General features: G+C 46.9%; 1 protein-coding gene across 2 annotated transcripts in view; it reads right to left on the bottom strand.

Annotated features, from left to right (window-relative positions):
• Anapc5 (anaphase-promoting complex subunit 5) overlaps positions 1–25603 on the bottom strand; it is a 33000-nt gene extending 7397 nt beyond the window's left edge. The window contains exons 1-12 of one of the 2 annotated variants that reach the window (NM_001401087.1): positions 25282–25603; positions 23896–23975; positions 23139–23248; positions 22131–22314; positions 18738–18804; positions 14262–14363; positions 13355–13545; positions 8905–8986; positions 8180–8269; positions 6548–6729; positions 5434–5569; positions 331–405 (exon numbers count right to left, since the gene is read on the bottom strand). In NM_001401087.1, coding sequence (NP_001388016.1) covers positions 331–405; positions 5434–5569; positions 6548–6729; positions 8180–8269; positions 8905–8986; positions 13355–13545; positions 14262–14363; positions 18738–18804; positions 22131–22314; positions 23139–23248; positions 23896–23975; positions 25282–25452 — 1470 coding nt within the window. In that variant the 5' untranslated portion in view covers positions 25453–25603. The remainder of the gene's footprint in view (positions 1–330; positions 406–5433; positions 5570–6547; positions 6730–8179; positions 8270–8904; positions 8987–13354; positions 13546–14261; positions 14364–18737; positions 18805–22130; positions 22315–23138; positions 23249–23895; positions 23976–25281) is intronic. The other variant, NM_001080147.2, reaches the window with a different exon arrangement.

Genomic DNA, 25603 nt, shown 5'->3' with positions numbered 1-25603 from the left:
ACCAGCTTCCTTTGCAGCTTAATGTTTTCCTGAGGGAATCATCTCAAGTGTCCCACTGTAGAGCTAGGGATGTGTCTCACATGGGAAAATGCTGCCCAGGGTACATGAAGCCTGGGTTTCTCCCCGAGACAGCACAGCACAGGCACGGCAGCACGGGGCTGTAACCCAACACTCGGAGAACCAGGCAGAGCATTAGAAGTTCAGTGTCAACCTCACACAGTCCAGAGCTACCTTGTGATACATTTGACCAAGTCGTAAGAAATCCTATTTCACAGTACAGTAAGGCATTCTTTTGAGAAATAAATCTATCTGCATGAGAAAGGCAGGTACCTGGGCGTGCTGACTGTTGGGTGGGAACCGTTCCTTCAAGTGCTTCAGTACTTCCCCGGCAGCAGCGAAACAGCCCTAGAATGGAAAGCCATGATCTGATTGGCTCACCAGCACTGACAGGAGGTGCACACGTGACCTACCTGCTCTCCTTTAGTGAGCTAGAAGACAACAGGCACAGGGAACTGAATAGTTCAGTGAGGTATCCTGTTTCCTATAGGTTCTAATGAGTTTTATATATTTTTTTTGTTGTTGTTGTTCTTTTTTTCGGAGCTGGGGATCGAACCCAGGGCCTTGCGCTTCCTAGGCAAGCGCTCTACCACTGAGCTAAATCCCCAACCCCGAGTTTTATATATTTTTAAAGATCCTTTTTCATGTTAAAATATGAACTTTAATCCTAACAACTGTTTTCTGAAAACAGTTTTTATCAATCTCTGCACTCAACTTGGCCAGATCTATACAGCCATGTTCCTGTACCACAGAACAGAAACATTCAAGAAGTGTTTATATTTAGCCTCACTCTTAAGAAGCCAAGGTCCCACTGTAAGTTAGACTGGCCTAGAAGCCAAGGCACAGTTAAACCTGGCCGTGAGCTCCCGGCTCCTCTACCTCCCAAGTGCTGAGACTACAGACGCACACTGCCGCCTGGCTGAAGACCTGTCCTGAACTATACAGATAAGCAAAGTTCTTTCTAGGAAAACTTGAACAAGACAAAGTTACAGCAGGTCTGGTGGCTCCTGGCTGCCAACATCAGCATTAGGGAGGTAGAGATAACTGTTATGAATTACACGTCAGCGTGTTCTGCCTGGTGAGCTCCAGGGCAGCCAGGCTCACCAGCTCACACAGTAACACTCACCTAAGCTAAACTAAACTGAACAGAACAAAAGCGCGGTTACTTATAATCCCTCTCAGACAATCGCAGACATGTTCCACACATCTTCTATGCCTCTTTTATGCCCATAAATATAAAATATAGAAGTTCTAAAACAAGCTATACTTATTAATTTTTGTAAAATATGTGCAACACTGTAACTGCATGATTAAATTCTATGAATCGTGGAGTTTTCCTTCTATGTAGGATCTTGCTATGTAGCCCTGGTTGGCCTGGAACTCAGATGGAGGCTGGCCTTAACCTAACAGAAGTCTGCCTCTATCTGTCAACCTCTCCCCCTCATAAGTGCTGGGATTAAAGGTGTGCTCCATCTCATTAGGCAAAATAAATATTTTCTGAGTGATTTGACTTTTCCAGTAATAATATAACTCTATATTAGCATATTTTATTAGGTAGATAAATTGATACATCAAAATAACCTGCTGGGCAGTCAGAAGGCAGAAGATATATATTCTGGTTGTTTCTAATTAATTCTACTTTATAAATATTGCACTGACTGTCTTGGGGCATACAATTTTGCATTCCTACGTGTCCAGCTGTTTCCTCATAGGCAGAAAAATGAAAGGTATTTTTTTAGACCTTGAAAACTTTTGCCAGGCTGGAGAGATGGCTTAGTGGTTAAGAGCACTGGCTGCTCTTCTAAAGGTTCTGAGTTCAATTCCCAGCAATACATGGTGGCTCACAACCATCTGTAATGGGATTTGATGCTCTCTTCTGGTCTGTCTGAAGACAGTTACTTATATATATATATATACATATATATATATATATATATATATAAAATAAATTAATAAATCTTAAAAAAAACAAAACAAACAAAAAAACCCCACTTTAGCCTAATTTACTGGCTGAAACTATTTCACTGTCTTGATTTTCTTGACATTTATTCCGTGTGTGTACCCCTACATTTGTGTAGCTAGAGGACAATGTGCAGGTCAAAGGACAATGGTTGGGGGAGGGAAGAGCTGGTCCCCTCCTTCTACCATGTGAGCTCCTGGGATCAAACCCAGGTTGTGAGGCTTGGCACCAAGGCCTTTACCCATTTAGCCATCTGGCTGACCCATTGTCTTAAATCTAATGTCAACAAGACTGAGTTTCTCTTGTTTTGATATCCACGTTCTTTTGTAAACCCACACTCATGCCTTTCTTAGACGTATGTATTGTGAAGTGCTGTCTTCTTAGCTAAGGCTTCTCTTTTCAACATATAATTAATTTTATGTCCATTGGTATTTTTCTTGCATGCATCTCAGCGTGAAGGTGTCAGATGCCTGGAACTGGAGTTGTAGACAGGCATGAGCTGCCATGTGGGTGATGGGAATTGAACCCAGATCCTCTGGAAGAGCAGCCAATACTCTTAACCACTGAGCCACCTCTCTAGTCCCTTAGTTAAGGCTTTTCAATTTGCTCTAATCATTCCAACAAGTGTTAACTACGCACAACTAAGCTTTTAGTTGAAGCTAAACCACTGAACGACAACAGCAGAGATCATTCTGCTTCTGTTATGTCTACAGGCCAGCCCTGTTCTCATGTCTGTCAGAGAGAGGGGCAGTACTGAGATGGGCTGTCCAACTTCAGACCAAGTAAAGAGAACTTCTTACACTCCCCCCATATCTCAGTGGCACCTACAATTCCTGAGGCTTAGAAGGGAATAGTACAGGTGCAACAGAGACTACGGGAGTGAGAGAGTACAAGAGGCTGGGACAAGCCTGCCTCTCCACAGTGGCCAGCCAGCCAGTGTAAACACCCGACAGTGCTCAGCACAGTGAGTGCACGAGGTGAATATTCTAAAATCAAAGGTTGTGCTAGAGCAGCTAAGGCCATGAGGAAGCCATTATCACTCCAGCTGCTGTCAAACATTTCTACACATCCTGGCTGGTGAGGGTAGGGTCACACAAGACCAGAAAGGGGGAAAAAAGGAAGGTGGGACTGTTATTACAGATCCGAAGGGTAGGGTTACCAATATTTTTTGAGGTTTTAATGGGGAGAGGGAGTCATGTAACTAGCAAATGGCTACACAGAAAGTCTGAAGGGGAGAAGACTCAAGCCAGGACCATGCTTTCTGAAAAGCAGTTTAAAAAGTCAGCAGAATAAAAAAATAACTACCATACACTTCCACAGCAGCTGAGCATGGTGGTGCATATCTGTGATCCCAGCAACTCAAGAGGCTGAGGCAGGAGAATCTCAAGTTCTGGGACAGAAAGGGTAAGAGGGATAGAAGGGTGGGAGGGAGGGAGGAAGAGGAGGGAGAGAGCAAGAATACAAAGAAGGGAAGAGCTGAGGAGGAAAAGTCCTCGAACTCTACATGTGCCACTGCATTATGGGGTCTGGAGGAAAGGCAGACGCTCCATGACAGTCCTATATGCAAGCACAGGAGGCAAAGGTGGGAAGGTCGAGTCTGAAGCCAGCTTTGAACTACACAAGCAGGGCTGGGGAGACAGGTCCGTGGTTAAGTGCTTAAAGCTTGCGTTATGAGTTTAATCCCAAGAACATTAAGAAATGAAAAAAAAAAAAATGGCTGTGGTCGTGTGAGCTTGTAATCCCAGAACTAGAGAAACACAAAGAGGCAGATCCTCAGGTCTTGCTGGCCAGGGCCAGTGAGAGACCCCATCTCAAAAGACAACATAGTGCCTGCGGAGTGACACCCATGGTGCCCTCCAGCCTCGAAGCCGGCTTAGACCCCTCCCCTCCTACCTTTGCTTTCTGTGCTTGCAAACAGGGCTGTGCTGAAACTTCTTCAGCGTCGACCTTTCCTCCCGATACCACAGTTCAGTGGTACATTAGTAAAGAGTTTGAGGAGCCAGTGGGACACACACACACACACACACACACACACTCACACACACACACACACACACACTCACACTCACACACATACACACACACACACTCACACTCACTGCAGGGGTGGGGGACGAGGGGAAACAGGAAACAAAGTTCCAGTGCCAAGAAAGAGAAAGAAAAAACAAAAACCAAACCAAACCAAAAAGCAACATATCAGATTCCTAGAAGAAAGCAGAGGGTAAACACAGATGGTTTGCCCTTTGACCTGGGAAAGGACAAGAGGAACAAACGTCTCAGACAGCACAGGATGACAGTAACCAATGGGGACACACAGGACCCATCAGAGCCCAACCTCCCTGCGTTCACAGAAAGGACTAGAAGATGATAGAGTGAGATCTTTACTATATAGATGGGGTCCACCCCTAACAGTAACAGAGACCACAAGGGTGAAGAGAAATGCTGTGAGGAAGAAGACTGGCTTAACCTGCAGCTTGTTCTATGAGGTGAAGACTCAGTTCCCAGATCTCTTTTCCAGGGGACCTTTGAGCTCAGGGGAATCTGAGGCAGCATTAGGACTTCCGCCTCCTAAGAAGAGAATGTGCACAATTATGTGGGATGAAAGTCAATGTCACACCCACTTCCCATTGTCCTTTGGGGTCAACTGGACATGAGCTGGAAACAACTGACAAGTACTGGGAGATGCTTCAAGCCCCTGGACCTCAGATCTTGTTCCACGGAATAGGAATAAACACAGTGAGAGCATGAGGCTTGCAAAGGATTCTGCAAGGTAACACACACAAGCATCAAGCACAGGCCTGGCACAGAGCTACGAGACCAGCGCTGGTTATTGCTCTTCCGCCTTGATCATCAAACTCCTGACCAGACACACGCAAACCTCTCTGCTGCACTCAATTCCACCTCTCCTTTAGTCACTGTTGATTTTTTGTTTTTGCACCAGGGTCTCTCCAGCCAGGATAGTCCTGGCTGTCTGGGAACTCACTGTGTAGACCAGGCTGGCCTCATCCTGTCTTTGCCTTGAGTGCTGAGATGAAAAGTGTGCACCACCATACCCAGCCTACTCTGCTTCTGCGAACCAGTAGACAATCTCACTGATGTCAAAATACCCTGCGAGTGACAAATGTGGGGACTGCATTCTTCAGCAACCTGCACCATCCAGACCCACTGGCGCATACCTAGGGCTCTTCTCAAGCACTAGAAGGAAATGGCAGTGCCCCAGTGTCCTAGGAGCACACTAGTCAGGCCACCCATGCTACATCTTTAATTAACACTTGGGGCGCACCCTTGGAGGCCATGAGAGCAGCCTCTGCTGCTGCCACTTGCACTGCACAATGCATGGGCTTCCTTCCTTTCAAGTTGGTTTCTGCAGGAATTTTGCCATGGCAACAGAGCACAAACGAGCACACCCGACCCACCTGTTCTGCATGCAGCTCTGCAAGATGGCAGAGAGCGACGGCAAAGGACTCGGTGTTGTTCTGTTGCACACCTGCACTCAGTGACTCCAGGCTGTTCATGCTCAGCAGCATCTGGGCTTGCTGCAGTGCCATGGTGCTGGGTAAGGAGAGGGACAGATCCCCTTAGGCAGCAGACCCAGGCTACCCCTGAGCTATACACTATAGTTATCCTCAGTGGGGACACAAGAACATTAACCCTTGCGGCCCTGGATGTGTGGAAGCAACTCCTCCCCATGCCAGCTCTCCTGCCCTCAGGCAGAGGAGAGCAGAGCTATCCTGGGTCTGCAGGCCCCAAGGAAACGTAGAGCAGGTCAATGTACCAGGGAGCACTCAGCGCCCAGATCCCCACTCCCACTTCCCACCCGCGATGCTCCCTGAGGTCACAGGATGCTAATTATGTTTCACGGGTAAATTCGGACCCGAGGCCATCCTGGCACCGGCTGCTCTGGCAATGCAGGCAGTGGCCAGTGTCGGCAGCTGTTTCAGAGCACACCGTGCCAAAAAATTATCTGAAATACAAAAACAAGACTGGTGAAGAGGCGCTTCCTTCATTACGGAATTCCTAGAACAGCAGGCTGTCCAGGGGCTCCAGGGGCAAGGCTGGCTCAGAAGTTCACTTCCAAACTACAGGTGGCTGAGTGGAATGCAGACAGTGGCTGCAGAGACCCAGAGAAAACACCTCGACAGAGGAGCTACGCTGCCTCCCTAAACCGCTGTGGGAGGGGTGCTGGACTTGCAGAAGGAGGCCATGCAGCATGCGAAGAGGGAGGGGGCTCTCAGCTCAGGGTCAGGTGATCTAGGTCTGAGTCCCAGCTGGTCACTGGTCAAATACACTCATGATCTTGGAATCAAATGTGCGAACCAGATGAGAGGTCACCCACCAGTTGGTTATACACAGAGCAGCCGGGAAGAATAAACCATGTATGTGGGGAAGACTTTGCCAAGTTCGTGCAGACTACAAAATGTCTCCAGATGATGAAGCATTTTCTCTAATCCCCTCGGTGAACAATTCCAAAGGGGGACTCTCTAAAGGACCCACACCTCCGTGGCCCTGGCAGTGTGCCCGGAGACCTACCTGCGGCCGTACAGCCTCCAGATGGCCGTTTTCTGTGCGATGCTGATGTCGATAAGTTCTGACAAGCTGTGTTTCCAGTGCAGGAGGTCAGAGTCCTTTAGGGCATCCATCAGTTTGTTGGCCGTCTTCCCAGCAAAAGCTCTCTGTTGAACAAGGGACTGTATTCCCAGGGAGGCGAGGTACTAAGGGGACAGATATACCCACGACCCAAGATAGAGATTACATGACAGAATTTGTTTTGCTCTTCAGAAATGTGGTGGATTTCACATTTCAGCACATGCACAGTGACAGCTCTACTTAAAGAACCTATGACCTGGTCTTAACCCTGACCCATGAGAGATGTGTTCCTGAAACTCTCGGACTGAAAGAGAAGCAGAGGATACATGGCAAAGAGCCAGGGCTTCAACATTAGGTAACCTGGACTTAGACACTGCCTCTGCTACTTACTGTGTGACTTAGGGCCAGTCACTTAGCTTCTTAGCTAAGCCTCAGCTTCCTCATCTGTAAAATGGGCATCAAACCTATCATAGAGAATTGTGGTAAGGATTACAATGAGATAACAGAGCAAACAGTGCTGGGCACATTAGGTAACAGGAGATTAAAAAAGGACGCCTTCATGAGCAATGAGTATCTTCTTAGCTTTTGGAATTCTCAAGGGTAAAAAGCTCATCTAAAAAGGCGGTTTAAATCCATAAGCAGAGTATATTTAAGTAGTCTGTGAAGCGTCACTTCAATTCGGTCCATGTAAGTTTCCTTCCCAGCAGGTAATGCTCAGACTGAACTAATGTATACATTAAGTAGTTCTCAATCTTGCTGCAAACTTCCTGAGAATGAGGCGTAAGTCTTACCGTCACAGCAGAGGCTGAGACAGAATATCTTTCCAATAGCAGCCTAGACCCCAAGGCCACTCCTACTTTCTGCATACAAACCACACCCTTTGCATGGCCTCAGTGTCCCCGAGGCAACACTCAGCCTTTTCTTGCCATGCAGAATGAGAAGAACAGGCCTTCCCAGTAGGCTTACTGTTTAAAACAAGGAGGAGCAAACTTTCAAGCAAGGGTCAGAGCCACACGTTACAGACCACATTTGGTCTTTGCGTAGTTGTGGCTGTTCTCCTGCCCCATCCATTAAACATGCAAACCGTTCTTGGCTCAACAGCCATACGCAGGCAGATGGAGCACCAGATTTAAAACACAAGCTGTCGTTTGCCAATCCTTGGTATAAACTAAGCGCTCCCAGGGCCGAGGACGTAGCTCAGTGGCAGAGCCCTTGCCTAGCACGGGTGAGGTGCTGAGTTCTAGCCCCAGCACTAGAAAAGAAGAAAAAACCTCTTCTACAAATTCTCTAAGTGCAAATGTACTAAGTGCTGCTCAATAAACTACTAACCAAAGATCGCTTATCAAGTCGATAAGTGGAGCTCTCACAGATGTTATTAGGACAAAGGGAATAGAGAGAGACCTACCCAACAGAATTTAGTGGTGTGATTAATAATTCGATCAGAAACCAACAACGACAAGCCCACGTGTGGGAATACCCACTCCAAGGCCTGCTGGTTTATGACACAGGGGAGGAAGAAGAGACAAAGGCTCGACACCACTGACTTTAACAATCGCACAGAAAGATGAGCCTTACCGGTAACCCAAAATGCACTGCTTTCTTCACAGAATGCTCCAGCAGAACATAGCTATCGGCTCTCTTCTGCCCCAGCACATAAAGCCAGCTCTGGCGAGAGACAACCATCAAAACGTGTCATGAAAATGGCAATGGCGGCTCTCCAGTAAACATCAATGTGGACGGACAGAAGAAAGAATTTTAACGGGACAAGATAAACCTTGCAATACTGTGATATGAACTGTGCGTGTAAGTGAAACCTGTTAGGCTTACTAAAACCTTGATCAAAGCCAGACTGAGATAAGCAAGCTACTAATCCTCTTTCTCTGACAGCCCCAAGTGTAGGCGCGTCAGAAGGAAGCATGGAGCTCCCACCCGGCATTTAGCTGAGCTGAGTAAGTAAGCAGGTGAGTAAGAGCGTCCATAGTCTATGAACTTGGTAACTGTTTGCTACACCAGCTCTCCCCAGTTACTAGTACAAGGCATTGTCTCATCGATGCCAACGTCAATGCAACCGACCCTTTGTCTCATGTCGAGTTGTATAGAACGTGCTCAAAGCAGAACAAATGCCACCAATTAAGAAAGATCTGACCATGGGGCCCTCTGTGAGTCCCTGTGCCCACCTACATAGTTTCCCCTCACTGCTAAGGACCTTTGATCCCACTGCACAGCAACCTGATTGAAACTGGGCCTTCAGGAGGCCACCTCAACCCATGCAAAATCCCAAGACCAGAGGACGGCCTCACCAAACAGTGCTGCAGACACACGTGATCGTTGGACTCCTGGGCAATCCTAATTGCCTCCTGCAGGGCGAGCTCTGCCTGTTGACTAATGACAGACTAAACATTAATATCCCAGTAACAATCACAAGCATGCAAGCGTCGGTAGCAGGAAGTCATTCACCACGCACAGCCCGTACATGTGCAGCCTCTGGCTGCAGCTGTAGCTATTTATGGACTGCTTTCTCCTGGCTGCCCAACCCCAGGGGCAGGAAACATCCATTGTGGAGGCGGGGACGACCCTCTGGGGGATGTCTAGGAAAGGGAATGGTTTTCCTTGCTGCTTCTAAAATGTTTGTTCCAGCTCTCCAATGCCAAGAAGACAGCAAGGAAAAGACTAATAGTTTACTTTCCATTATTTTCTACATTGTTTAAAACACAACAAAACCACAAAAAACCCAACCCACCATATGCAGTTGCTACTTTATCATCATTAAAATAATAAACAAAAGCCTTCAGAAGCATTCTGAAGATTATCATATCTGGTCATTTTTTTCTCTCCTCACATGTCAACTGTCCCCTGAAAAATCAAGACGGTCCCCCCCAACCTCCTACTGTTTATTGCAGTCCAACCAGCCATTCTCAGTCCTCCCTACTGAAAACACCCCGTCACTTTGCAATGCTTCATTAAATACTACTGGGTGTTGCCTTCTGTTTACTTACTTAACCTTTTTTTTTTTTATTTCTTTATTATATATGAGTACACTGTTGCTGTCTTCAGACACACCAGAAGAGGGCATCAGATCCCATTACAGATGGTTGTGAGCCACCATGTGGTTGCTGGGAATTGAACTCAGGACCTCTGGAAGAGCATCCAGTGCTCTTAACCTCGGAGCCACCTCTCCAGCCCTCTGTGTGGATTTTATTTAACTACTTCGCAAACCTCTAACCGGCACAGGTCATGCCTTATGTTCTTGATTTTCCAATAGCAAATAAAAGGACGGAAGCTTTACTAATGTCTGCTGGAACCTCAATGGAGAGTCTCAGTGTCAGAAGTCTCAGAGGGCACTTGCCTAAGGAAGAACTTACACAGTGAATGTTCTTCCAACATTAGCAACAGCCTCACCGGTGCAGTTTTAATTAAGTAGTCCTATACTGTTTCCTTAACTGCTCGTTCAAACAGAGAAGCCAGCGACCTTCACCTATGCTGCACCTCTTTCAAGCTGCTTTCTATGCTGAGCAGAGTGTAACACCCTAGACTGAGAGCCACCGAGAGCAGGAGCACATCGTCATACACAGGTCCTCAGTGTCACACTGAACACTGCTCCATTAAACAGCAGGTGGCCGCACAGTGCTAGGCTTAGGAGAGAAGAGTTTGAGAGAACGTACAGTGTGCTACAGCAGGGCTAGAGACTAACATGCAGAAACTTAAGAAAGGCAAGCAAACACTTTTTTGTTTTTTTGTTCTTTTTTCCGGAGCTGGGGACTGAACCCAGGGCCTTGCGCTTCCTAGGCAAGCGCTCTACCACTGAGCTAAATCCCCAGCCCCACACACTTTCAGTTAAAGAGCCTGACATGGTGGCACAGGCCTGTGACCCTGATAACTGGAGGGAAGGTCAGGAGTCAGAGACCAGGCTGGGCTACATGAAACTGTCTCAAAAGGGCTCCAAACGAGCAAGGGGCAAGCAGGTCTCCTCTCTGAAATGTACTGTGACGCCCACTGAGCCTCCCAAGATGGAAGCAACAGCCTCCCCACGACTCAGGGCTCGGCTGGTCTGCAGCTCCACCGTCACCTTCCACTTTCCCTACCTGCAGAGTCCCCACGACTCAGGGCTCGGCTGGTCTGCAGCTCCACCGTCACCTTCCACTTTCCCTACCTGCAGAGTCCCCACGACTCAGGGCTCGGCTGGTCTGCAGCTCCACCGTCACCTTCCACTTTCCCTACCTGCAGAGTCCCCACGACTCAGGGCTCGGCTGGTCTGCAGCTCCACCGTCACCTTCCACTTTCCCTACCTGCAGAGTCCCCACGACTCAGGGCTCGGCTGGTCTGCAGCTCCACCGTCACCTTCCACTTTCCCTACCTGCAGAGTCCCCACGACTCAGGGCTCGGCTGGTCTGCAGCTCCACCGTCACCTTCCACTTTCCCTACCTGCAGAGTCCCCACGACTCAGGGCTCGGCTGGTCTGCAGCTCCACCGTCACCTTCCACTTTCCCTACCTGCAGAGTCCCCACGACTCAGGGCTCGGCTGGTCTGCAGCTCCACCGTCACCTTCCACTTTCCCTACCTGCAGAGTCCCCACGACTCAGGGCTCGGCTGGTCTGCAGCTCCACCGTCACCTTCCACCTTCCCTACCTGCAGAGTCCCCACGACTCAGGGCTCGGCTGGTCTGCAGCTCCACCGTCACCTTCCACTTTCCCTACCTGCAGAGTCCCCACGACTCAGGGCTCGGCTGGTCTGCAGCTCCACCGTCACCTTCCACTTTCCCTACCTGCAGAGTCAGGAGCGTACCGCTCACGCAAGCTGTAAGCTCCCACTCTGGACCTTCTCACCCCTGTGACTGCCCTCCAAACACAGGCACAGACCACTTGGCTTTCCTATGACTGTGTTCCAATATCAGGTCAGCAGATGACAGGCAGGACTAACCTGTGACCTTGGCAACTGGGCATGCGCACAGACCTGGAGCAAGACCAGATCGCTCCTCCTTCCAGCCATGGCAGCTCCTTACCACAGCTCTCAGCCTGGCCACACTAGGACAACACTGCAGCTACATTCTGTACCTGTACCGTTCTACCAGCTACAGCATCTCCTACAAGTAACCCAGTGCTTCTCTATTTTCACTTCTGCACACCCTGGCCCCCACAGTGGAGCTTCGTATGAAGCATTATCTGACGAACAAGCAGCTCTCAAAATGTCCAACATTACAGGGCTAGGGCTGTAACCGTCAGCAGAGCGCTCGCCTTGCTTAAGTTTCCACCTCCACCACCACATAAACAGGTGTGGGGCTGCCTGGCTGAAATCCCAGCACTTGGGAGACAGAGGCAGGAAGACTAGAAGTTCAAGGCCGGTTGAGAAACACGAAATCCTGTTAAGAGAAACAAAGGTCTTTGGGGCTAGAGCAGTTGCTCAATGCCAAGGCACTTACTTAACTGACCTGCACAGGGTCCTGTAGCATCCCCAGATGAAACCCTAAGAGGAGTTTATAAAACAAATGCTTCATCTACAGGTCATTAGAGCAAAGAGGGAGTGAGCTACTGTAAGCTACTACGGAATCTCACATAAGCAGCGAGTCTGGAATGTGAGCCTGGGGCCTGCATGTCCCTGCTGCCACCCCGCTCTGGGCTTGCGCTCCACACCGCTGTTGTGAGGTTCTGAGGTTCTCAGACTACGTCTGGTGACTCGAAGTCCTACCCTGCTTTGGTAGCCACTTTTGCAGCCAAGGCTCGCCTCTCTTACCTAAGTCTTTTCCATGAGAAGGTGTCCACACACTTGCCTAAATTGGTTTTTTTTCCTTCCTGACTACAAGTTCTCATGCTTTTTCCACAAAGCAAAATAAACAGACCATAAATCCAGGCATATATTATAACAAAACCAACCGGTTCCATATCATGGCTGCCTGAACTCATGTAAAAGTGCACGGAACTTCCAAAGTCTGTGCACCTTCTACCAGCGGACACACTCTCCTTAGCTTTATAAATACCGAAAATAGCTTCTGCAGCACCACCACTGCCTCCAAAGTCCCTCTGGGAACCTCCGACCTAATGACCTAATTCACTGAATGGCCGATTGCTCTTAGAAGCAAAAAACAAAGCAGGCTCAGGCACTAAAGCACGCACTGCTACACAGTGACTCCAGGGGGCACACTACTAAGGAAGATTTTCCACTTACAAAAAGGTTCAATCTGGGAGTTAAAAACAAATCTAGAAAAATCTCAAGTCAGTTTCTTTCTCCATTTTAAAAATAATTTTTTAAATCTCCAGCCCTAAAAATAATTTTTTGATTGTTTTTTTTTTTTTGGGGGGGGGTTCTTTTTTTCGGAGCTGGGGACCGAACCCAGGGCCTTGCGCTTCCTAGGCAAGCGCTCTACCACTGAGCTAAATCCCCAACCCCTAATTGTTTGTTTTTGACTCTGTTTTATGACAGAGTCTTCTGTGTAGCCCAGACTGGCCTTGAGCTTGCATCTGTCCTCTTCCCTCCAACTCCCCAGTGCTGGGATTACAGACGTGTGCCATCACAAGTGGAAGAGTGTTTTTTTGTTCTTTGAGACAGGGTCTCACTACATATCCTTGGCTGGCCTGGAACTCCCTATGTAGACCAGGCTAGCCTCAAACTCAGAAATCCATGTGCCTTGCCCCTGAGTACTGGGATTAAAAGGGTGCACTACCCCTCCAGGCGGTGGATTATCTTTAAAAACGAGTTTCAGTGAACACTGAGATACTGGTCCTCCCTGTCTGCATGGACAGAAGTCTACGAACTTACTAGTGGCCGAAGCGGCAGTGCAGGGCAGCCAGGTTGAGAGCGGCGTATCTTAGGCTCCGGCCATAACCTTCTTCCCCATTACTTTTGCCCTCTGCTCCAGTGAGAATCAGGCGGTCAAAATAATGAAGGAGGCTGTGCGTTGAGCTGAAAACATCTTGAACACGGAGGTTGTTTAAGTAGCTGAGGTAATGCTGAAACAAGAAATAATCAGTAGTCTCATGGGAGCCATGGTCAGCATCATCTTTTTTCCAGGGGCAAAGTAAGAGATTCAAATACTGGCTTGGAACAGGCCACAGACGACAACCTCATTAGCTGTCTGTTCAGGTTTCCGCGCACGCACACCCCCCGATTCATGTACAAGTTAGAAGTTAGTTCTTCTAAACGTCCGACTTAAGACGGAACAGCAGTAAAGCCAACTACCGAGTTTATTCCTTCCTTTTGCTTTGAAGCACAGAGTTAAAGCAGTCTTCTAAAAGGGGTGTCTCAGGTACTGGGAAACACAATAGAACTGTTCTGACATGAATAAAACCTGATGTCAAACCAAATATCATCTGAAGTTTACATTAAGAAACTCACAGAGGAACAGATCTAATAGGACATTTAATTTCAAAATTTGTTTGAAAACACTCCAAAAAGGGAGAAAGGAAAACAGTTTTTCAGTCTTCAAATGTTTTTTTTAATCTATTCGTCTACCATCTCCTGTTTAAAGCCACACCCAAGATGACTGAGAGAACACAGTAGTAGGCCCTTGGCCCAGGGATGGTGGGGAAACCTTGTGGTCTGGGCCCTGCTGTTATCTTGCCAAATGTGATTTCTTTTAGAATCCAAAATTTGTGTGGCTCTCTGACATACTGAACTGCACTGTCCTTTCCTTGAAACCCAGGAACAAATTCTGGATAAAACTCACAGCTTCAGCAAAATCAGGATTAAATTTCAACAGGTTGTTCAACTCCTTCTGCAAGGAGGCTGGGGTGAGGGCTTTAGTCTCGTCATTCTTCAACAAAGCAGCCTGAAATTACAAGGACAACACATTAGAAACAGGGAACCCAGAGGGAACCCAGGGACTGACACTGGCTGACACCCACCTCATCCGCCCGAGTGCATTTTCAACACACTGACCATGTTCACGCCTTCCCTTCCCTTAGACACAAATCTCCGGGCCTGCACTCCTTACCCACGTGCTCCTTCCAGACCTAGCAAACCCCAGTGGGTCCCAGTTTACAGTTTACACTTCACTGTCTATCACTGAGGCTAGACAAGGTCTAACTATCAGTTAGAAATAAGACTATTAGGGGCTGGAGAGATAGCCCAGCAGTTAAGAGAACTGATTGCTCTTCCAGAGGTCGTAAGTTTAATTCCCAGCAACCACATGGTGGCTCACAACCATCTGTCATGGGATCTGATGCCCTCTTCTGGTGTGTCTGAAGACAGCTACAGTGTATTCATATACATAAAATAAATAAATCTTTAAAAAAAAGAAAAGGGGTTGGGGATTTAGCTCAGTGGTAGAGTGCTTGCCTAGGAAGCACAAGGCCCTGGGTTCGGTCCCCAGCTCCGAAAAAAAGAGCCAAAAAAAAAAAAAGAAAAAAAAAAAAAGAAAAAAAATAAGATTATAAGTAGTATATCTTTTTTTTTCTTGAAAGGAACTGGCACTTGTCTTTCAATCCCCCTGCCTCAGCTTCCTATGTGCTGAGACAATAGTATCCTCAGACCTGGTATGGTAGTAAGTGGTACAGGTGGTAACTTCATCCTAGCTTTTCCCACATGTATGTGATTGCAGGTATGAGGTTAGGTCTAATGGCTGAACATGTCATCTTAACACATAGGAGGCGTTTCCACGAGGATCAGAGTTACAGACTGAGACTTTGTCTTAAAAACATGAGTGAGGAGGAAGTAGAGATGGCCCAGCAGTTAAGAGCACTGACTGCTCTCCCAGAGGACATACATGCAGGCAAGCCATCAATGTTCATAAATAAAAACTTTAATCCCAGCAGTTGGGAGGCAGAGTGGGATGTAGCCTGGTCTACAAATGAGTTCCAGGACAGCCAGGGCTGTTATAGAGAGAAACCCTGTCTCAAAAAAAACAGCAAAAACCAAAACAACTAAGAATGGCGTGGCAGGTCTAGCCTGTGATCACAGCACTCAGGCTGCACAAGAGTCCCTGTCAGTTTGAGGCCAGCTTGGTCTAGAGAATGTCCCAGGCCTGTCAGACCTACACAGTAAGACCCTATCTTGGGGAACTGGGGTGTTAGATCGGTAGGGGATAGGGGAAATGGTGTCCAGCAGTTAAGAGCACTGACAGTTTTTCTAGGAGCCAGGTCCAATTTGCACCAAGTCAGCTCAGAAATATCCATGCATTTGTGTTCCGGGGGATCTGCCACTGTCTCGTCCTTCATAGGCACTGCATACATGTAGTTCACACACAAGGAGGCAAAGCATTCACACACATACAATATTAATAGCAATCTTCTTTTCTTTTCTTTTCTTTAAAAAGAGATTCATTTTTATTCTATGTATGTGGGTATTCTTACAGGTATGTCAGTGCACCATATGTGCAGTGCCCACAGAGGCCAGAAGAGGGCACTGGATACCCTGGGACTGGAGTAATGGCTATGAGCCTGTGCAGTTGTTGGTCCTCTGGAAGAGCATCATGTGTTCTTAACCAGGAGTCTTTGCAGCCCAGCCTGTTCTTCTTTCCACAAAGTAACAGATGATAAACTTTGTCTCCTCATCAAACGGTCTTTGAAACAATTTCTACAGCGACACTGCTAACTCTCACTCACATTTATTGCAAACACTTTCTGCCCTTGATTAAGTTGAGAATGTGACAATGCCAACATTGAGTTCATGCTGAAAAACCAACTGTCTCCTGCCCGGTTCCTTCCTCTGTGTCACCAAGGCTTTCCCCACCCAAGGGCAGTTAAAACTTAATGTGGGGCGGCCTCCGGTCTAATTACAGAGTAACCTGGGTACACGTGACTCTTTAATCCGTCTGCAGGGCACAAGGGTGTGAGGCGAATCCAGATTACAAACACTTCCTCCCACAGCTAAGACATGCAGTACCACATTAGGAAAGCTGGGCTCCACAACTAAGGTATTCTGCACGTGGACTCTTGACTGACTGGTGTTTACTGTGGGGTAACTCAGTTAGGTTAAGTTAGTTTTTAGACAAAGCTTCACTCTACAGCCCTGGCTGCCCTGGAACTCTATGGAGACCAGGCTATCCTGGAATTCAGAGAACTGCTGCTTTTGCCTCTCCAGTGGTGAGAGGCATATTACCACATCCAGCTAAAATTCAAATATCACATCTTTTTAAGGAAGAAAATTATGAACAAAATAAAAACAGGACAAAAAATTTAAATTCTATATTGTATTAAAATAGCACAGGAAAACTATGTAGTCTGCATTAACACAATAATGAAGAACTACGACTTAGAGCTGTAAGAAGCACTTCTGGAACAACACACACTAGGATCTATAACTGAGCTACATTAAAGTAAAAAGGCGGGCTGGGGAGATGGTTAAGTGGTTAAGAGCCCTTGCTGCTCTTGCAGGAGGCCGTGCCTCGGTGCCCAGCCCTCACATCAGACGGCCTGCACCAAGCACCAGCAACTCCAGCTCCAGGGATCAGGTGCTTCCTTCTGGCCTCTCAGGGCGCTGAACCATATGTGCACATAACCACGTGCACATAACACACAGACACCTCACACAGACACAAATGCACACACTGAACCATGTGCACATACATAACCACAGACACCTCACAGACACAAATGCACACACTTAACCTTCTAGTTAAGAAGAAAAGGTAGGCACACTGGAAGACAAGAAAACTCTGTCTATGTCAGTCTAGGCTTCACAGTGAAACATCAGCCCTACCCCAAGAGATAAAACCTAACTTTAGCTGGAAAGAGCACGTTAATTATTTATAAACAGAGTAAAATATAATGTGGAATCCCGAGAGTAATGATACAGGCAGTCACTATACAGCACTTTCACTGGATGTGGTGGTTCAAGCATAATTATAATCCAAAGATATGAGGCCAGCCTGGGCTACAGAATGAAATCCCATCCCAAACTAACAAAAAGCTCATGGTGGAGGATGTGTAGAAGTCAGAGGACAACTTGTTCTCTCTTCCCACCATGGGAGTCCCAGGACTGAACCCACTCAGGTCATCAGGCCTGGTGACAGGCACCTGTATCTACACACTTAGTGACAGGCACCATTCCACACTGAGGACCTTGTCTGCACCTGCACTTCTCTGTACACGTATGTTTGAGAACATCAAAAGGACAAGTTGGTGGGTGTACAGCCCACTGTAATGCCAGAACTAGAAAGGCAGGGAGGGATCCCCAGAGCCACTGGCTAGCTACACTAGCAGCTTGCCAAGCTCTAGAGTCAACTGAAGAGCCCGCATCAATGACTAAGGTGAGAGCAATTATGAGCAAGACACCGGACAACACACTGGGGCTCTACATGCACATGCATACAGTGGACCCACACGCATCCACCCTTACCATAGTCATATATACATGGGGGAAAGTTAATTGGGGACATAACTGTCAGGGAATGGTTCTAATGCTCTTTTATTTCAGATCCCCAAAAGTCACGCTTCCAAACCTAAGGGTCCCTACCCCAGCTGGCTTCTACTGATAATAAAGAATTGCCATTGAGCCAATGGTTGGGCAGGGAGACAGGGCCAAACTTTTAGATTTTGTGGGTGAGGGGCCGAAGAAAGAGGAAAGGGGAGAATCACCATGACCAGGAAAGAGAAAAATGAAACTTAAAAGCCTTTCAGCATTGAAGAATCCAGGAAAATGGCCCTAGAGGCCACCTCCCTGATTGGGTCTGAGGTAGCAGAGATGAAATGTTCATTTAATAAGTTGACTCAGGAAAGTTGGAGAGGAGAGCATGTGCTAGCCGAGGGGAGGACTAGAAATGCCCAGTCACTGAGCTAGTCAAGGCACATCAAAAGTAGCTGGTGTGCCTGTGTCTTTCACCCTTGAATCCAGAGGGCTCTGGCGGGTGGCTGGAAGCACAGGCCTTCAGGAGCCAAAGCAGTTTTAACTAACCCACTGTGCGCCAGTGCTTGCCTGGCATGCACAGGACATGGGGCTCAATCCCCTCAATACTACAAATTAAGTATATAACTGCAGGAAGGAAGAAGCCAATCTAGATTATGAGTGAATGGGCTCTTGGTCACACTCCATTATGGAATGAATGTCTCCAGAGAAGAATAAAGTAACAGGCAGGCAAGGACCCATAGCCACTATACCACAGTCTTGCAAATAAACACATTAACTTTAGAGGGACATGACAATACAGAACATCACAGGACTTAATAAACGTAAAAAAGCTCATGATAAGCTATATGGAACATACCTGCTGAGAAAGAAAAAATTCTGCTTGTTTTTGGGACAGAGGACCACTGCAAGATACCTCCTCTTCTCTGGAAAACAAAAACATAAAATCATGTAAGTTCTTTAAACATTCAAGGCAAATTACAGTAACACGCCCTTATAAAGCCACTTCTCATAAGGCTAGACAGAAAGAGGGGACGTTCAAGGGCAGCCTAGGCTTCCTATTAAAAAGCTATTTAAGATATTTTCAATGTTTAAAATGGGGGATTCAAACATACATCTGCAGATCACACGATAGCAACTCAATTACCCACTGACAGACAGTAGATAAGCAAATACGTGGTATGTACATGCAAAATGCTATTCAGCCTTTTACAAAAGGAAGTTCTTAGACTAGGGAGATAGCTCAGTGCTTAGAGCAAGTGTTGCTCTTGCAGAAGACCCAGGTTTGACAGCTACACGGCAGCCTTCTGGCCTCTGCAGGCGTCCGATACACCATGGATGAATCTTCAGAACACTGTGCCATACAGCCCTCGACCACAGCTCCCCCACTCCTAGCACTCTTAATCCTGTGACTATGCCAGTCTTTCTTTCATTAAGACCAGCTCTTACTATACAGCCCGACTACCCTGGAACTCACTGCCTAGCCAAGGCAGACCAGGAACAATCCTCCTGCTTCCTTGATCATTTCCTAGTCCCTGCCTAGTGGTGGAACTATACACATTACCAAACATGGCTTCTGTTTCACTTCTTTACCACACTGACTCTCTGAAAATTCTACCTCATTAGTTTAAACTTAGTTCCCTATCTATCATCTGTCCATCCCTACCTACTGGTATGAATGCGGGAATTTTCTCCTCCTTGCAGAGTGAACTGCACCAAGCCTTGAGCCTGGCATAGGGAAGCGCTGAGCAAACACTCGCAGGATAGCTGAGTTTGGGAGACTGACACAGGATTTCCTTAGAGGAAAAGCTGCGAAGGCAGCCCCTCGCTCGCAGCCTCAGGGGCTCCACAGTAAGCTCACAGGGTGTGTGTGCTTTCCAGGCCTGCACTCGGGCGGGACATGAATGCTGCCACTGAGCCACAGAGCTAAACACAACACGAAGCTAACTTCATTGTCTGCTCTGCAACTGGAGTCTTAGACACTCGACCAACAGCTCAGGACTGAGCAGGCCAGGCTCTAAATGTTTGCTTCTCTGGCACTGAATGGTGAGGCCTCATTCACAGAAGGCGGGGTCTGTACCACTGAGGACATGCTTGGCCCTGCCACTCTCAAATTAACAACTAGAGCTCCCTGTCATCTGTGTACCTGAAGGCTGAAGCAGGTCTGCCCTGAGTCTCAGGCCAGTCTAGACAAGCGAACGAAGTCCTGTCAGAAAAATAAACAGCGGGGCTTCCCTTCAGAAAGGGGGACTGTAAGGTGGGAGACTCGCAAAGCTCCCAGTATTACCTCATAAACTTGTGTTTCCCTTTTCCAGAGCTAATACTAATTCACGAGAAAAAGAAATTCCCTATAGAAAGCTAAAAAAATCCCAGTAACTACAAAAAGAGAAGGGTAATTTCTCTTCCAATATAATACAATAAAATAAAATTACAAAAGGCTAGAATTACAAAAGAAATTACATGTCTAGCATGTGTGAGATTGTGGGTTCCAGCCATACCCTTGGAAAGAAAAGAGAAACTATGCACACATAAAAATTTTAAATTTAAAAAAAAATGAAAAAAAAATTTTTAAATTTTCCTTTTCATTGTCAAAAAGGGCTCCAATTAACTATTATAAAAAATAGCTAAGAAAAGGCTCAGTGGTGGGGCACCTGCTGAACACACACAGCCCCGGACCAAAAACTGTAAAAGCAAAGCAAAAAGTTTCAAATAATCAAATTAGTCAAGAAATACAGGAAACGGGGCTGGGGATTTAGCTCAGTGGTAGAGCGCTTACCTAGGAAGCGCAAGGCCCTGGGTTCGGTCCCCAGCTCCGAAAAAAAGAACCAAAAAAAAAAAAAAAAAAAAAAGAAAGAAAGAAATACAGGAAACTATCTTTTTTTTTTTTTTCCCCAGCTAGGGTTTCTTTATGAAGACCTGGCTGTCCTAAAACTCACTAGGTAGACCAGGCTAGCCTCAAACTAATGGAGATCTTCCTCCTGCCTCTGCCTTTTGAGTTCTGGGATTAAAGTCATGCATCATGGGCTGGAGAGATGGCTCAGTGGTTAAGAGCACCGACTGCTCTTCCAGAGGTCCTGAGTTCAAATCCCAGCAACCACATGATGGTTCACAACCATCTTAACGAGATCTGATACCCTCTTCTGGTGTGTCTGAAGACAGCGACAGTGTACTTATACGTAATAATAAATAAAATCTTTAAAAAAAAAAAAAAAAAAAAAGAACTGGCTATCACCCCAGACACTTGTTTAAAAAAAAAAAAAAAAAGTCATGCATCATCATACCTGGCCGGAAACTTTTCTTTTTTTTTTTTTTTCTTTTTTTTTTTTTAAAAAGATTTATTTATTTATTATATATAAGTACACTGCAGCCGTTCAGACACACCAGAAGAGGGCATCAGATCTCATTACAGATGGTTGTGAGCCACCATGTGGTTGCTGGGATTTGAACTCAGGACCTTTGGAAGAGCAGTCAGTGCTCTTAACCGCTGAGCCATCTCTCCAGCCCGGAAACTTTTCTTTTATGTATGATGTGCATATAAGTGCTCATGTTTGAAGCCAGCCAGGGCTATATAATGAGTTTAAGGTCAGTCTACATAATGACAACATGTGTGTGCCCTCCCCCTCCCCCCCAAAAAAAACAGCTTGTGGAAATCCATTACATTGTAAGCTAATTTTAGGACATTTTATAGAGACCTGAATATGGTGAATGCCTGTGCTTTAGGAAGCCCTCAACTGATTCTCAGACTCTGATGATTGATGGTGTCAATTATTAGGGTAGCTGACCCCACAGGACAGAAACCGCACATTCAAACCTAGAAATCTGAGTAGAGTACAAAGACAGGAGCAGGGAGGGCTCAGGGAAGCCATAGGGTAGGAAAAATGATTCCTCAGGCAGACAACAATGGGCCTTTATACCTAGGCCTGTCAACACTGCTCCCTGGTCACAGAAGTATAGAGATCATCTGACAGACACCATGTCCTATAGCCACCCGCAAAAGCCCAAAGGAAGGGGGCCACTGGATCCACACTGACTTACTCTCCTTCCACCTGTGGACTGCCCGCTTGTGCCTCCCTCCCACCAGCCGATCCAAAGCCACAGGACACAAAACTTCAATTGTAGCCTGTGAGCTGACCTCCTGGACACCCGGGGACAGAGAAGGGACAGCCAGCTCACGGGGTCCAGACCAGAATGGACTGCAGCACCTTCACTGAGGCCGTAACTGGAAGAGGACCCTGACAGGAAGCCGAGTTACCTGACAGATACGTCGAGCTCCTCCTTCTCCATCTGTCTCTCTCCATCCTCTCTGTCCATGTCAGCGTCTTCCACCGTCTTTTTCTCCCCGTTCTGGAAATACTGCTGCAGGGCAGTGTACAGCTTGAACACTTGACTGAAGGAAAGCTTGCTGTAGGCCAAGATCATGTGACGCAGAAACAGACCTACGAGAGAGGAGGCGAACCATTAACTGACATCCCAGGACTCGGCAACAACTCCTGCCCATTCCTCCTTCAGAGGAATCGTAGGTGCTGCCCTCCGCCTGGAGTGCTCTTCCCGCATGCTCCGGCCAGGTCTCAGGCCTCTTGCATCTCCACCCCTCCAGGCCTCCATTTTCTCCACAGCTATTCAAACTCTCTGAAACTACCACAGTTATTATGTGTGGGTCTAGTCAAAGCTGAGGAGTAATTACGTCATCTTATTTACTGATTTCCTCTGTAACATCTGCCACCCCTCTTCCAGCACAACTCAGTCTCTGTAAGAGGAAAGTCTATGTCGACCTTGTACATCAAAGACCTGGGAACAGGAGAGCAGTAAACAACTGACGCTAACTAACATAAAAATGGCCATGCAACAGAGTCAGAGGGGAGGGGCATGGACGGTTAGTAGAAAAGCATCAAAGAAGTGTCACGTATGCACGTGCTTCACATACTAAAGGAAGAGTGTGTTTTTACTTACCTTGCTTCCTAAGTTGGCTGCTGACTCCCACTTACAGTGGCACAACACAGGCAAGTGGTCTGCAGGACTGTGAAAAGAGCTGGGTAACCCCGAAAGACCCCAGAAGCAGGCTAACTACTACAGATGAAGCAGAGGTGCTTTCCCACAAGGTATGGTTAAATACAGAACAAACAGGAAGGCAGTAAATAGAAACAACAGCACAGCCAGCACCCTAGCCTGCACGTTCATGTACACCAGTCATGACAGATGCCCCCCAGAAAGCTGCTCACGTCAGTGGAAACGCTCTCTGCTCTTCTGACAAGTTTCATACCTACTACACTTGTTTTGTGAACCTCTGGTTCAGTTCCAGAAAAAGAATCTGAAAGGTCATCAAAAAATTGTTCCAGATCCTTCAATTCGCCTTCAGCCATCAGTTTGATTCTGAATGAGAAAATTGGGATGCATGTTTTAGCAAGGCCTGCTGAACATCTTCCACATTTCATATTTCTGAATTACTAACAGTTCTGCTTTTCAAGGTTTGTTTAAAGCTGTGGCTTCTAAGACAAACTTTATAATCCACTTAAAATGTCACTCCCATATTCCCCAAGAGTATCGTACACTGCTCGCTTACTGTATAACACTCGTCAGAGTAAAACTGGAATTATCTAAAACAACTATATATAAAGGAGGTAATTCCACGTGAAATAATACACCTGGGGGGAAGAACACATAAACCTTATGTCTAATGTTATCCATTTAAAAACATCTCAATAAGGGTTCTTAGAAAAACAACCCCTCAAGTAAGCCTAGCTTTAGTTCCCCATGTACCCCAGCTGGCTTCCAGATCATTCTGTAGCCAAGGAAGAATTTGAACTGCTGCTCTTCCTGCCTCTCGCGCCCCCCACCCCCCAATGCATAGATTACAGTTGTATCCCACTATGGCTAGTTTAAAGTGCTGGGCAGAGAACCCAGGCTTTGTGCATGGGAGGCAAGCACTTTCCCAACAGAGCCACACCCCTCTCATTTTAACTGCTACCCACTCCTTTGTAGTCTTTCTTCACCCAGCCCTTTGCAGAAAGAAAGTTCACCTGATCTGCACTGAATTTGCCAGCTGAGGACACGATTCTTCAATTAGTTTGTACAGCTTTGACAGTGTAATATCTGGGCCCTGCGTAAAGGAGAAACAGGAAGGTTAGAGATAGCGGGCAAAGAGCTTCAGACTGACAAATAACTGTAGAGAGGCATTTGTCAATCACTCCAAATGATATATATGGAATCCGGATTTTTCCTGACTACACAAAACACCAGGACATACTTCACATTTGTGGGTTGTTTTGGTTTAGTCAATGGAATAGTATTTTAAAAAAGGAAAAGTGAACAAGATTCATAGGACAAGGCTCTCTTTCCTTTGTCACTCTGTAAACAGGCAACACTGAGCCTGTCTCCATCAGTTAAATGGACTTAATAACCACTGTCTCCTTTGTTGATGGCAAAAGTTAAGTGACTGAATGTGAGGGACTTTGTTTTTACCCGGGAAGCACTAAACAAAGGTGAGCAGTAGTTCTCATGAGTATAAACACATCTCATCCTTTCCTGAACTTGGGAAGGAAGGCTGGCTAACCCCAGAAGCAATACCTTCTCTAGACGAGGCTTAAAATTACACACTGGAGCCATTTTAGAAAGTTACTGTTTACGCCACTCTAGACCTGGGTAACTCAATTCTACTCCTTGGCAAACTGTATTTGACATATATTATTTTAACATAGCCTATATGGCTGGGTACACACCTTTTAATCTCAGCATTCAGGAGACAGAGGCAGGGGGATCTCTAAATTGGAGGTCACCCTGGCCTACAGAGCTAGTTCCAAGACAGCCAGGGTTACATAAAGAAACCCTGTCTGGAAAAACAAACAGAACTAAAACTGCCTGTAGGTTAAAACAAAAACAAAAAAAAGTATCGAATTATGTTGGTTATCTTAGTATGAACTATTATGCAACTGATAAGAAGAATATTCTTTTTGGCTGACTTGGCAAGAGTCCAAGACTTGTTAAGTGGAAGAACATTTAACAAGTAGCATTTATCAAGGTCCTTTTCAAACTAGAACTCAACAATCAGACGGATTAATAGTGAAACTCTCTGAAAACAAAGCAGAACTGGACAGCATGGAGTATCCCACTTTCCAGACGACCAAGGCTCTCAAACAGTTGCCCTACCCCTAATCATTCATATTATACAGGAGCCTAATGTGGACCTGCAAAAAGAATTCACGTAAAGCACCTGACCATAGTAGGTGCACAATAGACGTCAGCTAGAAGCATTCACGTTATTTTTCCAAATTCCTTCAGAGCAGAAAGTTACGAGATGAACCCCGCCCCCTAGGCCCCAGGTTGGACCTTCCCCGCCCCCCCCCGGCGCAGGGCGGGGCCCACAGGAAGCGCGTGGAAATGAGCGGGAAAGAGTGGGCGCCTCTCACCTGCAGCAGGGGCAGGAGCAGCTGGTTGAGCTTCCGCCGCTCCACAAGGCTGACAGCACCCTCTCCCGTGCGGCCCATCTCGTTCAGCAGCACCAGGACCGCGATCTTATAGGGCGTCACCCAGTCCTTGATGCCAAACAAGTTGGCGTGCACTACCCCGTTGGTCATCATTGGATTGAAGTATTGGCTCTCGTGGACGCTGGCAATGACAGGCCTTCAAGGCCTGCCACGCGCCGCGCCCACGAGCCGCCTTACGCCATGGCTGCACCCGCCCGGCACCAAGCCCGCCCAGGACTGTTTCCCACAGCAGCGGGTCCTCCGT

This window comes from Rattus norvegicus, chromosome 12, assembly GCF_036323735.1.
Source record: "Rattus norvegicus strain BN/NHsdMcwi chromosome 12, GRCr8, whole genome shotgun sequence".
In the NCBI taxonomy this organism is placed as follows: Eukaryota; Metazoa; Chordata; class Mammalia; order Rodentia; family Muridae; genus Rattus; species Rattus norvegicus.
Note: the sequence above shows the minus strand (reverse complement) of the source record. Positions and strands in the feature narration are given on the sequence as shown.